Raw genomic sequence first — 15350 nt, 5'->3', positions numbered from 1 at the left:
TCTTTTTTGAGGAAAGTTTTGTCTGGATATATGCCCAAGAGTGGGATTGCTGAGTCATATGGCAGTTCTATGTATAGTTTTCTAAGGTTCCTCCATATTGTTCTCCGTAGTGGCTGTACCAACTTACATTCCCTCCAACAGTGCAAGAGGGTTCCCTTTTCTCCACACCCCCTCCAGCATTTGTTATTTGCGGACTTATTAATGATGGCCATTCTGACTGGTGTGATGTGGTCCCTCATGGTAGTTTTGATTAGCATTTCTCTAATAATCAAGGATTTTAAGCATTTTTTCATGTGCTTGTTGGCCATATGTATATCGTCTTTGGAGAAATGTCTATTCATGTATTTTGCCCATTTTCAATTGGGTTTTTGGGTTTTTTTACTGTGGAATTGTATAAAGTTGTTTGTATATTTTACAGATTAAGCCCTTGTCAGTTGCATCATTTGAACCTATTTTCTCCCATTCTGTAAGTTGTCTTTTTGGTTGTTTTTTTTTTTAATGGTTTCCTTTGCTGTGCAAAACTTGTCACTTTGATTGGGTCCCATTGGTTTATTTTTGCCTTCATTTTCTGTTGCCTTGGGAGACTGACCTGAGAAAACATTTGTAAGGTCGATGTCAGAGAATGTTTTTTGCCTATGTTCTCTTCTGGGAGTTTGATGGTGTCTTGTCTTACATTTAAGTCTTTGAGCCATTTTGAGTTTACTTTTGTGCCTGGTGAGGGGGGTGTGTTCCAGTTTCATTGATTTACATACAGCTGTCCATGTTTCCCAGCACTACTTGAAGAAAAGACCATCTTTTTCCCATTTTTTGTTCTTGCCTCCTTTGTCAAAGATTAATTAACTGTAGGTGTCTGATAGGGATTGCATTGAATCTATAGATTGCTTTGGGTAGTATTGCTTCCAGTCCATGGATCATGGAATCATGGAATATCTTTCTATTTCTTCGGATCCTTTTTAATTTCCTTGATTAATGTTTTATAGTTCTTGGCACATAAGCCTTTCACCTCCTTGGTCAGGTTTATTCCAAGGTATTTGATTTTTTGGGGTCCAATTTTAAAAGGTATTATAAAGACTGTCTTTTTCCCATTTTATATTCTTGCCTCCTTTGTCAAAGATTAATTGACCAAAGGTGTCTGGGTTTATTTCTGTGTTCTCCATTCTGTTCCATTGGTCTGTCTGTTTCGGTACTAGTACCACACTGTCTTTATTACTGTGGCTTTGTAATATTGCCTGAAGTCTGGGAGAGTGATGCCTCCTGCTTGGTTTTTGTTCTTCAGAATTTCTTTGGTAATTCTGGTCTTTTGTGGTTCCATGTAAATTTTTGGATTGTTTATTCTAGTTCTGTGCAGCAACATGGATGGAACTAAAGACTCTCATCCTAAGTGAAGTAAGTCAGAAAGAGAAAGACAAATACCATATGATATCACTTATATCTGGAATATAATATACAGCACAGTTGAACCTTTCCACAGAAAAGAAAATCATGGACTTGGAGAATAGACTTGTGATTGCCAAGGGGGAAGGGGAGGGAGTGGGAGGGACTGGGAGCTTCAGATAAATAGATGCAGAATGTTGCCTTTGGGGTGGATTAGCAATGGGATCCTGCTGTGTATCACTGGGAACTCTGTCTAGTCACTTATGATGGAACATGTAATGTGAGAAAAAAGAATGTATACATGTAAATGTAACTGAGTCACCATGCTGTATAGTAGAAAAATATATATGTATATATATAAATAAATGATAAGAAAAATTTTTAATGTTATTGTATTTTTTTATTTCTTTTCTAATGTTTCATTGTTAGTATACAGCAGTCCAACTGATTTCTGAATGTTAATCTTATATCCTGCTACTTTGCTGAATTTGTTGATCAGTTCAACTAGTTTTTGGGTTGAGTCCTTAGGGTTTTCTAGATATAGTATCATGTCATCTGTATAGAGTGACAATTTTACATCTTTTCTAATTTGGATACCTTTTATTTCTTTTTTTTTTTTGTCTGATTGCTGTGGCTAGGACTTCCAATACTATGTTAAATAGCAGTGGTGAGAGTGGGCATCCTTGTCTTGTTCCAGATTTTAGTGGGAAGGCTTTCAGCTTTTCTCCATTGAGTATCATATTTGCTGTGTGTTTGTCATAAGCGGCTTTGATTATGTTAAGGTATGTTCCCTCTAACCCACTTTGGTAAGAGTTTTTATCATGAATGGATGTTGGACTTTGTCAAATGCTTTTTCTGCATCTATTGAGATGATCATGTGGTTTTTGACTTTTCTTTTGTTAATGTGGTGTATGATGTTTATTGATTTGTATACGTTGAACCATCCTTGTGAACCTGGGATGAATCCCACTTGGTCATGGTATGTGAACTTTTTTATATGTTGTTGGATTCAGTTGGCTAAAATTTTGTTGAGAATTTTTACGTCTATATTCATCAAATATATTGGTCTATAATTTCCTTTTTTGGTGGTATCCTTGCCTGGTTTTGCTATTAGGGTGATGGTGGCTTCTTAGAATATCTTTTGGAGTGTTCCTTCTTCTTCAATCTTTTGGAAAAGTTTAAGGAGGATGGGTATAATTTCCTCTTTGTATGTTTGGTAGAATTCAAGAATATATGTTTTACATCTGAATGAAATGGGCTTGAATCCCAAATCTTCTGCTTAAATATTGTGTTTCTTAGGCTATTTTCATTTTTAAAAAATAGCCAAATCTTATCACTATTTTTATAGTGTTTTATCTGCTCCAGGTAAACAAATATTTATATATAATTTCTCCTTGAAGGTGCCTGTCTTTTATTTAATTTAAAGGTAGTTGGTTTGCCTGGAAATCTCACTTCTCTGATAAGTCAGAAAAAAGTTATAATTTTGTGGGTTACTTAGTTTCTTGTTTGCTAGGGTAAGAGAGATGCACTTTCCAAGTTTTGCATCATAAGCAGAAGCACTTGTAGTCTACACATAAGAAGTTTTCAATTGGAAGTTCTCCAAATTGACAAAGGTATTGACAGAAGAAATTTCGGCATTATCAGCTTCAAGACAGTAATTGAAAAAAAGCAGGAATGCATCAGATTGTTCAGGGATATATTAGTAGATCTATTGTGAAATGCTGAAACTCATACCTTCTAATTTTTTCCCCTTTTCAGAATTTCATTCTGTTTACATTTTTATTTTTTTCTTCATGAGGTTCATTATGTGGTGTTGTTTCTTCTAAATATAGTTGATGTGAGTTCTTTTTCTTCCAAAATCTTAGTGACAGGTAAATATTTGTGCGTTTTTCCCCCCACAGGAATTCCGAGTGAAGAACACTATCAAAACAGCTGTAAAAGACTTGTCTTTGAATTTGTTTGAGGGGCAAATCACTGTTCTTGTAGGACATAATGGAGCAGGAAAATCCACTACTCTATCCATTCTCTCAGGTATGTGTTTAGCTCTGCTTTAAGTGTGTCCTCACATAGAGGCTGTAGATAAAAGTCTATGAGACTTTTGTATACCCCTTGATGTTTACAGTTCAGTCATTTCAGTGATACACAAAGTCGCTTAATAATCCACTTTTTTAAGGTATAAATAACTTCCTGTGAGAGATACCAGATATCAGATTTTACAGAGACATAAAAGCAACCACTATAAATACGTTCAAAGAACTAAAGGAAACCATGATTAGAGAGATGAGGGAATGTATGAAAACAGTATCTCCTTGAATAAAAATATCAAACCAAAGATAGAAATCATTTTAAAAGAACAAAATTGGAATCCTGGAGTTGAAAAACAAAAACCAAAGTGAATAATTAATTGAAGGGGCTCAGCAATAGAGGTGCATTGTCAGAAGGAATCTGATTTTGAAGACAGATTGATAATAATAGGGAAAAAAGAATTTTAAAAAATTAATAAATGCTCAGAGAAATTTGGAGCACTTTTAAAGTGCACCAACATATGTATAATTGTTCTAGAAGGAGAGGAGAAAAGAACAAAGCCAGAAAAACATTGTAAGAAATAATGTTTGAAATTTTCCCAAATTTTCTGAAAGCATTCATCTACATATCCAAGAACCTCATCAAACTCCAAATGGAATATATGTAGAGATCCACACCCAAACATATCATAGTAAAAATTCTGAAAGACAAAGATAAAATATTAGAAGCAGAAAAGTGATTCATCACATATCATGTCACACCAAGAAGGCAAAGAACAGTAAGACAAATTATAAACAATGGAAGCCAGAAGGCAATAGGATGATATATAAAAAGTACTGAAAGAATAAACTGTCAACTGAGAGTCTCACCTCTGTTTCAGAAATAAATGTGAAATAATACATTCCCAGATAAACAAAACTTTGGATAATTCATTGCTAGCAGACCTTCCTTACAAGAAGTTACTCAGGTTGAAATCAACTAAGCCTATATGAAGTCTGATTGACTTCACTCAGTATGAAAGTCTCAAGTTCCATCCATGTTACTGCAAGTGGCATTATTTTCTTCTTTGTTATGGCTGAGTAGTATTCCATTGTGTATATATACCACATCTTCCTAATCCAGTCATCTGTCAATAAACATTTGGGTTGTTTCCATGTCTTGGCTATTTTGAATAGCACTGCAATGAACATGTGGGTGCATGTGTCTTTTTTAAGGAGAGTTTTGTCCGGATATATGCCCAAGAGTGGGATTGCTGAGTCATATGGCAGCTCTATGTATAGTTTTCTAAGGTACCTCCATACTGTTCTCCACAGTGGTTGCACAAGCTTACATTCCCACCAACAGTGCAAGAGGGTTCCCTTTTCTCCACACCCCCTCCAGCATTTGTTATTTGCAGACTTTTAATGACGGCCATTCTGACTGGTGTGAGGTGGTATCTCATGGTAGTTTTGATTTGGATTTCTCTAATAATCAGTGATGTTGAGTATTTTTTCTTGTGCTTCTTGACCATCTACATCTTCCCTGGAGAAATGGCTATTCAGGTCTTTTGCCCATTTTCCCATTGGGTTTTTGGCTTTTTTGCTGTTGGGTTATGTAAGTTACTTGTATATTCTAGAGATTAAGCCCTTGTCAGTTGCATCATTTGAAACTGTTTTCTCCCATTCTGTAAGTTGTCTTTTTGGTTTTGTCTTTTAGTGGTTTCCTTTGCTGTGCAAAAAAACTTGTCAGTTTGATTAGTTCCCATTGGTTTATTTTTTCTTTTATTTCTGTTGCTTTGGGAAACTGACCTGAGAAAATATTCATAAGGTTGATGTCAGAGAATGTTTTGCCTATGCTCTCTTCCAGGAGTTTGATGGTGTCTTGTCTTTTATTATCTGGATTTTTAAGGTTTAAAAGGGTCTACTATCAAAAAATTTTTTTTAAAAATAAAAGGGTCTATTCCAATCTCAGTGCACAGTTTAAATAATATAATCTTAAATACTCTCAAGTGGCTAGTGGCAATGCTAGAATGTTTTAAGAATAAACTTTTCAGTGTTCTTATTACCTGAGTGATTTGTACTCATTCATATCCATTGAAGATTAAAATATACAGTTAACCAAACAAAAAATATGAAATAAATTACCTCTAATTTTATTACTCCAAAGGTAACAATTGATATTTTCTAAAATTTTCTGTGTGAAAGAAATCGCTAATTCTAATGCGTAACCCACAAGTAGATTTCAAATTTAGATGCTAATGAATAGTGTTTAGTCATGTTCCCTCATAAAAGCAAACATTCTGATATGTCTTCTGCTTGTTTCTAGGTCTCTATCTTCTTACCAGTGGAGAGGCCTATGTTAATGGATATGACGTCTCAAAGCAGATGGGCCAGATCAGGAAAAGCTTGGGCTTGTGTCCCCAGCAGGACTTATTGTTTAATTACTTGACAGTATCAGAACATCTTTATTTCTATTCTGTGGTGAGCCAAGGATATGTTCCTTTCCCCCACTTTGTTCATGTACTTAAGGTAAATCTTTCATCTTGGAAAGTTTAAAATTTTATTTTTTATAAATTCTCCTTTAAACATAAAGTCAAGAAAAGGTAAGAAGACACTATAGAGATGACGTAAGAAAGTAACTAGTGTAAAATGTTTCTAAGGATAAAGTTGAAAGCACCATGTGAGATATGGCTCCTCTTTCCAGATAAAAGGAATTCCTCAAAAGATGCGTCTTATTGAAATAAACAACATGCTGTCTACTTTCAACCTCCTAGAAAAGCATAATGCATTTTCAGTATCACTGAGTGGAGGAATGAAGCGCAAACTCTCCATCATTATAGCACTTATAGGGGGCTCCAAGGTAAAAAAATAAAATAAAATAAAAACAGTGGATTTCCACTGAAGGCAGTCTAAAAAAAAAAAAAAAAAAGTCAGCTAGCATAAATCCAAAAGGTGATATGGATCTAACATTCTAAAAGGAAACTTCCAAATGAAATGCCAAATGGGATTTCTATTTCCAACCTAGTTGATATGAAATTATCACAGATTTGGAATTATTCCACCATTTCTAATTCAGTTTTAGTCTAAACTTATTATCTTAGCTTCAGTTGGACAAGTGATTGTAAAAACAAAATCAGAGTAAGCCCCATGACTGGTTAAGACCTGACCTCATATATAATGTTTAGCAATGGTCATGGAACTGTTCTTCTGGTCTTTAGGTAGTGATTCTTGATGAACCAACATCTGGCATGGACCCAGCCTCAAGGAGAGCCACCTGGAATCTGCTTCAGCATTACAAACAGGATCGTACCATATTATTGACTACCCATGATATGGATGAAGCTGACCTCCTGGGTGACCGCATAGCCATCATGGTTAATGGATCCCTGCGGTGCTGTGGCTCTTCAATTTTCCTGAAAAAAATATATGGTCTCTCTCCCTTTGACCATTCTTTGTATATTGATGTCTTAATATTCTTCTAATATAATTGCCATTGATATTGACATCTTAATATTCTTTTAATATAATTTCTACCTATATTTTTTACTATCTACCCCAAACTTCAATGATTCCCTCTGTCATACTAACTGGAGCTCAACTATGATCCCTTTGAAATAATGGGCATATTTTAGTTCTTCAAAACTACCACTCTTTTTTTATTGCTTTGTCCAAATTTCATGTTCTTATCTTCCATGTAACTTCTGCTTAAATTTTAATTTGTTATACTTCTGCTGTGACTTCAATGAAATTGATAGAAATATGGATAGATGGATAGATAGATAGATACATAGATACATAGATAGATACATAGATAATAGCAGATGGGTGATGAATAGACAAGTAGATAATTTAAAGGATCTAAGGGAAATATACAGAATCAGGTATCTTTGTTCATTGTTTCTTGTTTTTCAAACCAGTATTAAATTGCTTCTGTATGAACAAAATATTGTGTTCAAATCTGGAGAAGAATTTTTCTAAACATTTCCATGTTCTAAGACCCTCTTTATCTCTTTTAGGCCATTGTTCAAAACTACTTATGAATCTGACAGTATTTTGTTGCCCCCTACATAAAATTTCAGTACCTTATTTCCAATATTTTATACTCCTTTTCATTTTTCCCCTTAAGCAGTAGTTTTCAACAAAGTTTCTTCATTCACCTTATTCATTATCTGCATACCTCCTTTAGAATAAATGCTCTTACCAGGGGAGAATTTTTTAATTGAAGTATAATGTATGTAGAACGTTCAGTTTGGTGAGTTTTTACAATTATATATACCCGTCTGATACCAAGGAAAAACAACATACGAAGCATTTCCATGGCTGGAAAAATTCCCCTTGAAACTCTTTCCATTAATTGCCTTCCTCCAGAGGCAGCCACTTTCTTATTTTTGTTATCGTGTGCTTATCTTGCTTTTTCTTGAATGTCATATAAATGAATTACATGCAGTATTTTTTGTTTTCTGGTTTCTTTACTTTCAGCTCAATATTTTTGAGATTCATCTCTGTTGCTGCCTATATCAAATAGTGCACACACTCTACTCTTCATGGACTTTTAGGCCATTTGGGGTAATTTATCTTTTCAAATTTCATGACCAAGAGTGCCATAAATTTGCTTGGATAAAAATTTATCTTGGGCAAAAATACGTGGATGTCAAGTTACCTGGTCAAAGATTGAGTCTATGTTCTGCCAAAAGATTCTCCAAACTACTTCTATTATTTTATACCTGTCAACGTGTTTGAGAATTCAATATACTCCATACTCACAAGAACATTTTTGGTGTCTTCGTATTTTAGCTGTTCCAGTGAATGTGAAAAATTATCTCTTATGGTTTTAATTTTTATTTCCCTGAAAATTAACTATATTGCATACATTTTCATATAAAATGATACTTTATATAAATTTTTGTGAAGCCTCTGCTCAAATTTTTTGACCATTATTCAAAGTTAGTTATTTAACATTTTTATGGTAAATTTGCATGAGTTCACATATTCTGGATATGAGTCCTTTGTCAGATATAGGTATTGTGGATATTTCCCCAAATGTTTTGCTTGCTTATTTAATTCTATGGTATCTTTTGATGAGCATAAATTTTTAATTTTGAAAAGTCCTGTTTATAACTGATTTCTTTTCTTGGTCAGTGTTTTTTAGGAAACTCTTGCCTATATTTTCTTCTGGATGCTTTATAGTTCTAGCTTCTAAAGTTTTATGACATATTTCAGGTTGATTTTTTTATGAATGGTGATAGGGAAGTTTTGATTCTGATTTTTTTCCATATGAGTGTCTAGAATCATTTTTAGGAAACACAATTTAATACCTTTGGCACGTTGATGAAAATAAACTGGTTATTTATATGTAAATAGGTGTTTGAATTATTTTCTATTCTGTTTTACTGGTCTATAAGCATATCCTTTTGCAAATAGCAGTCATGCATACTGTATCTTTATAGAAAGTCATGAAATCAGGTGTTGTATGTCACCAACTTTTTTTCTCCTTTGGTTTTGTTTGTTCTTTTTCTAATTCTCTTAAGTGGTAGATCAAGTTGTTTATTTGAGACTTCTTGTTTGTTTTTTGTTTTTGTTTTGTTTGTTTGTTTTTGAGGAAGGCTTGTATCACTATGAACTTCCCTCTTAGAACTGTTTTTGCTGCATCTCATAGATTTTGCAAAGCCATGTTTTCATTTTCATTTGTCTAAAAGAATTTTCTGATTCTTTGACTCATAGTCATCCAATCGTTTTTAGTAGCATGTTGTTAATTCCATTCTTTTCCCATTTTTATTTCTATATTTTATCTCTAGTTTTATACCTTTGTGTTTGGAAAAGGTATAATTTCTATCCTTTTAAATTTGTTGAAGCATTTTTGTGACCTAGTGACCTAGTATGTGCTCTATCCTAGAGAATGTTCCATGAGCACTGGAAAAGAATATGCATTCTGCTTTCCTAACATGCAGGGTCCTGGAGACATCAATTAAGTCCAGCTGGTCTATTGTATCATTTAGGACTTCTCTTGTCTAGTTGATTTTCTGTCTAGATTATATGTACATTGATATCAGTGGGGAATTAAAGTCTCCTCCTATTATTGTATTATTGTCAGCTTTTCTCTTTATGTCTGTTAGTATTTGTTTTATATATTTAGGTGTTCCTGTATTGGGTAGGTATATGTTACCAAGAATAATATCCTTGTCTTGTATTGATCTCTTCATCACTATATAATGCCCTTTTTTGTCCTTTGCCATAAGCTTTGTTTTAAAGTCTGTTTTATCTCAGAATAGTATTGTTACCCTTGCTTTTTTGTCATTTTCATTTGAATGAAATATCTTTTTCTTTCTCTTACTTTTGGTCAGTATGTGTCTTTAGCTCTGAATTCAGTCTCTTGTAAATGATATAGATTGGTCATGCTTTTTAAATCCAACCAGGAACATTTTTTCTTTTGATTGGAGCACTTAGTCCATTAAAATTTAAGGTAATTATTTATAGGTATGTACTTTACTGCTATTTTATTTCCTTCCATTGTTTTTGTCTCTCTTCATTTATTCTTTTTGTTTTCTCTTTTGTAGATCAAAGATTTTCTTTTGTAGTATGCTTGAGTTCCTTTCTGTAAGGCTTTTGTGAATCTTCTGTAAGTTTTTGATTTTTGGTTACCATGATGTTCATGTATGTTGACCCATAATTATATCTATATACTTTAAACTGATAGTCATTTAAGTTCAAATACATCTAAAAGATCTACATCTTTATTCCCCTCACCTACAATTTGTGATTTTGTGATTTTGATGACCTATTTTACCCTTTATGCTTATTTTTTACAGGCTTACCTAAGTGGTCTTCGATCCTGACTTTGTATTTTCCTTTTGTCTTGGGATTTTCCCTTTCCCATAGATTCCTGCTTCTTTTCCACCCATGAAAGACTCTTCATAATTTCTTCTAGGATAGGTTTAGTATTGCTTAATTCTTTTAGTTTTGCTTGTCTGAGAAAGTTTTTTTTCTTCTTACAGCTCACCTGTGGCATATGGAATTTTTTGGGCTAAGGATCAAATCAGAGTGCAGCTGCAGCTGCAGCCTATGCCACAGCCACAGCAACACCATATCCAAGCTGCATCTGCTTCCTACATGGCAGCTTGTGGAAATGCTGACCCTTTAACCCACTGAGTCAGGCCAAGGATCAAACCCACACCCCTGTGGAGACTTTGGGTCCTTAACCTACTGAGCCACTAGAGTATCCTGGATTGCAGTTTTTTCAGTATATCATGCCACTCCCTTCTAGCTTGCAAAGTTTCTTAAGAAAACTCACTAAGCTGATAATCTAATGGGTGTTCCCTTTTAAGTTACTCTTTATTTCCTTCTTGCTGCCTTTAGCATTCTTTGTCCCTAACTTTTGCCATTCTGGATATTTTTCGATGTATAGTTGATTTACAATATTGTGTTAGTTTCAGGTGTTTAGGAGAGTCAGATATGTATATCTTTTTAAGATTCTTTCCATTTTAATTTGATATACCTTGGTGTGAGTCTGTCTGGATTCATCTTGTTTGGGACCTTCTGAACTTCCTATACTTGGATATGTTCCTTCTTTATGTCTGGGAAATTTTCAGCCATAATTTCTTCTAACACATTTCAGTCCTTTTGCCTCTCTTTTTCATAACTGGAACCCTATTGTGCATAAGTTGGCATGTTTTATATTATCTCATAGATCTCATATGTTGTTTTCCTGTTTTTTATTTATTTTTCTGTCTAATATGCCAGTTGGCTGATTTCCAGTATTTTATCCTCCAGATCAGTTTTTCTTTCTTCTGTGTCATTTAGTTTTCTATTCATTGATTCTGCAATGTCTTTTATCTCAGAAATTGAATTATCTCTTTTTGATTGTTTCATCGTGATAGTTTCTCATTCCCTTTTACAGGAATTTACACTTATATTCATAATCTTTCTTAACACAGCATTTTTATAATGACCTTTTTGAAATAAGGTCTGATAGACTGGTGATCTCTGTTTGCTTTTTTATTGTTTCAGGGGATCTCACTTGCCCTTCTAATTGAGAGTAGTTACTCTATTTTATTTTTCCTACTCTTCATTATGCTTTATTTTATTACTGGAAAGTCATAAGTCATTAACTTCTTCTATAAAATAGATCTTATCTGCTCCATAGGGTTTCATTAAATAAGTGAAATATTTAAAAGGACTGAAAAGAAAGATTTTTTTATATCCCCTAGAATTAAAACATTAGTTTTTTAAAAATTAAAACTTTAGTGAACTTATTTTGACTGATGTATAGAGACTGAAATTGCAAAACAGTTGCTAGCAAGATCATTCACAACTTTTTATATTTATTTATATCTGTTCTGTAAAATACCAACATGATTTTATTATTCAACATGTTTTTCATTTACAATGGGTTTTAAGGATTTTAAAATCCAGTGGAATTTTTGGAAGAATATTGTATGATGAATACTTGATTTTAAAAAAAATCTGCCATTGATTTAATCTTTGTCTGCTTTTCCCTGATTTTATGTGTATCAGTGGTTGAGAAAAAGATCTTTAAAGAAACTTTAACATTACAGCAGTTAGAATAAATATTTGGAGGCTGGATGATCGCACAGTCTTTGGGAAAATTATGCTCCAGTATGTCTCAGAAAGGCAAAGATAAGGAATAATATTTTTTTCAGTTCCACATATAGACACATATATTAAACAAAGTTATTGAGAAATATGGACAAAACACTTCCTGTAACCTGTTTAAGCAGCTCATTGGAGTTCAGGTTCTCTTGTTTTAGGTACTGACTTCATCATGCATGAAAAGTTCATTTGGGATGATGTGACAATACTCCATAATGAGGATTCTTGTACTGTTGTACCTGCCATCAATCACCAAGAATGGCCGGTATAGTCTGGATAACAGTCTTTTATTAGATATATCTTTTGTAAAAATGCTCTCCCAGTCTTTGGCTTGTTTTTTATTTTCTTGACATTGTGTTTCACAGAGAAGAATTTTTTTTTACATCTGGTCAAGTTTTATTCGTCCTGCAATATGATTTTTAAATATTTGAATCCATAGCTTACATTTCCATGTCAGGAAATTTCACCTAAAGTTCCAAATTTGGGTTTTTTTAAAAACATGTGTAGAAATTGGTCTTTTCATTTTACTCAACTTTCTTTGTCCCTGTGAATTTAGGAGAAACAGGAGAAATTTTGGAGAAAATTTATCTATAGTTGTCTTGTGTGTGTCCAATGTCTCTGATATGAAGGCTGGATTTGATATGGACACCAGTGTTTCCTTGGGGTGTGCTGGCCACCATCACCCTGATAGGGGATGTGGTTGGTGTTGGAGGATCTAAAGCCTGTCCAGGGTATGGAGCAGGAATTCCTCTCTGCTCCATGGGTGTTGCTGCCCTGTAAGTGATAGAATTTGCTCTCCTGTTGTTGGAGTAGAAGCCTGGAGGTTCAGGCTCAAATCAGGCTCTCTTCCCTGATTGATTGCTCAACCTCAAAGAAGGGGAGTAGAAGCAAGTGAGGCTTGTACATTCTCAGAGTCCTAATGCATCACCTAATGTAGTCAACCAAAGCCACTCTCATATGCAAGCAAGTTCACATCACTTACCAGGTTGTGGTCATCCCAGATCTAGTTCAAGGTTGTGGATTAGAGTGGACTGGACTGGAGCATTTGCTAGACTGAAGCTAGCAACACTTTGGAAAATCTTGGCTGCAGAAATTGAAAAGGTCATACTTCTGCCTTTGTGGCACTCTTCCACCAGGACCTATCTTCCCCAGAGCCAGCACCAAACTGGGGGGTGGAATGAGTAGAGCCAAGTGTTTTCCCAATTCATAATGGGGAGTTCACCTAGGGAGCAGCCACTCATGCAGAGCTCTGTGAGCCCTGGTTTTTTTTTTGGGGGGGGGGTTGTTTTGTTTTTTGTGGGTTTTTTTGTTTGTTTTTTTGCTTTTGGTTTTTGGCTTTTGGTGGTTTTTTGTTTGTTTGTTTGTTTGGCAAGTCAGCATTCATGCACTCTCTGTAAGTATAATCTAGGTTTCTCCAACCTTTCTATCTGTCCCAGCAGTTCTCCCACAGCTAAGGATTTTTGTTTCTACTGTGTAGTACCTCAGAAATGGGATCCATTTACTCCCCAAAGCAATGATTCTCCACACAGACCTTCTCTTCTTTCAAATCCCTCCCAAGGATGGAGATCCCAACCCTAATGCCATTTCTCCATCCTACCTGTTTCTGAGGAAGTCTTTCTTGCTGCCCTGGTTGTAGAGGAGTTCTTCTGTCAGTTTTTATTTCGTTTTCCATGAGAGTTGTCTCACATGTAGATGTATTTTTGTTGTGATTGTCAAGGAAGTTGAGCTCCATGTCTTTATACTTGACCATCTTCTTTGGACACCACGCAATGACTTTTATATTGATCTGTGTATATATATACACATTCTTTTTCTCATACTATCATCCATCGCATTTTTTAACAAGAGATTATATATAATTCCTTGTTCTGTACAGAAGAACCTCATTGCTTATCCATTCTAAATGTAATAGTTTGTGTCTACTAAACCTAAACTCTCCCTCCATCCCATTCCCTCCCTCTTCCCCCTTGGCAACCACAAGTCTATGCTCTATGTCTGTTAGTCTGCTTCGGTTTTGTAGATAGGTTCATTTCTGCCATATTTTAGATTCCACATATAAGTGATATGGTATTTGTCTTTCTCTTTCTGACATACTTCACTTAGTATGAGAATCTCTAGCTGCATCCATGTTGCTACAAATGGCATTATTTTATTATTTTTATGGCTGAGTAGTATTCCACTGTATACATGTACCACATCTTAATCCACTTATCTGTTGATGGACATCAGGATGTTTCCATGTCTGGGCTATTGTGAATACTGCTGAATTAAATATATAGGTACATATATTTTTTTAAATGTAAGTTTTGTCCAGATAAATGCCTAAGTGAGTGATTGCTGGATCGTATGTTATTTATATATTTCTTTTTCTGAGGTACCACCATACTGTTTTCCATAGTAGTTGTACAATTTTACAGTCCCACAAACAGTGAAGGAGGGTACTCTTTTTTTTCACACCCTCTGCAGCCTTTGTTATTTGTAGCCTTGTTAATGGTGGCCATTCTGACTGTATGAGGTTGCACCTCATTGTAGTTTTGATTTGCATTTCTCTAATAGTTAATGATGTTGAGCATCTTTTCATGTGCCTAATACCTATTCATATGCATTCTTTGGAGAAATGTCTATTTAGGTCTTCTGCCCATTTTTTAATTGGGTTGTTTGGTTTTTTAGTTGTTGAGTTGTGTGAGTTGTTTGTATATTTTGGAGATTAGGCCCTTGTCTATTGCATTGTTTGAAAATATTTTCTCCCATACTGTGGATTGTCTTTTCATTTTTTTATGGTTTCACTTGCTGTGCAAAAGCTTTTGATTTTAATTAGGTCCCATTGGTTTATTTTTGTTTATATTGTCATTGTTCTAGGAGGTGGATCAAACAAGATGTTGCTGTGATTATGTCAAAGGGCATTCTGCTTGTTTTCCTCTAGGAGTTTCACAGTTTCTGGCCTTACATTTAGGTCTTTAATCCATTTTGAGTTTATTTTTGTGTTGGTGTTAGAGAATGTTATAATTTCATTCTTTAACATGTAGCTGTCCAATTTTCACAGTACCACTTATTGAAGAGACTCTCTTTCCTCCACTCTATGTTTTTGCTTCCTTTGTCATAGATTAGTTGACCAGAGGTCATTGGGTTTATTTCTAGGCTTTCTATCTTGTTCCATTGACCTGTATTTTTGTTTTTGTGCCAGTACTGTTCTGTTTTCATTATTTTATCTTTGTAGTATAATCTGAAGTCAAGGAGCCTGTTTCCACCCAAATTTTTAAATATTTTGTCAAGTTCTGTGAAGAATGTCATTGGTAATTTGATAGGGAATGAATTGAATCAGTACATTGCCTTGGATAATATAGTCATTTTGACAATATTGATTCT

General features: G+C 34.4%; 1 protein-coding gene across 1 annotated transcript in view; it reads left to right on the top strand.

Moving 5' to 3' along the window:
• Positions 1-15350, top strand: part of LOC100524979 (ATP-binding cassette sub-family A member 3-like) — a 96210-nt gene that overhangs the window by 64021 nt on the left and 16839 nt on the right. Inside the window, exons 12-16 of the mRNA XM_021086499.1 lie at positions 2839-2848; positions 3291-3405; positions 5704-5858; positions 6082-6237; positions 6596-6806. Of these exons, the coding sequence (XP_020942158.1) occupies positions 2839-2848; positions 3291-3405; positions 5704-5858; positions 6082-6237; positions 6596-6806 (647 nt within the window). The remainder of the gene's footprint in view (positions 1-2838; positions 2849-3290; positions 3406-5703; positions 5859-6081; positions 6238-6595; positions 6807-15350) is intronic.

The sequence above is a fragment of the Sus scrofa genome, chromosome 3 (genome assembly GCF_000003025.6).
Source record: "Sus scrofa isolate TJ Tabasco breed Duroc chromosome 3, Sscrofa11.1, whole genome shotgun sequence".
NCBI lineage: Eukaryota > Metazoa > Chordata > Mammalia > Artiodactyla > Suidae > Sus > Sus scrofa.
This window is presented reverse-complemented; position numbering and strand designations above follow the sequence as displayed.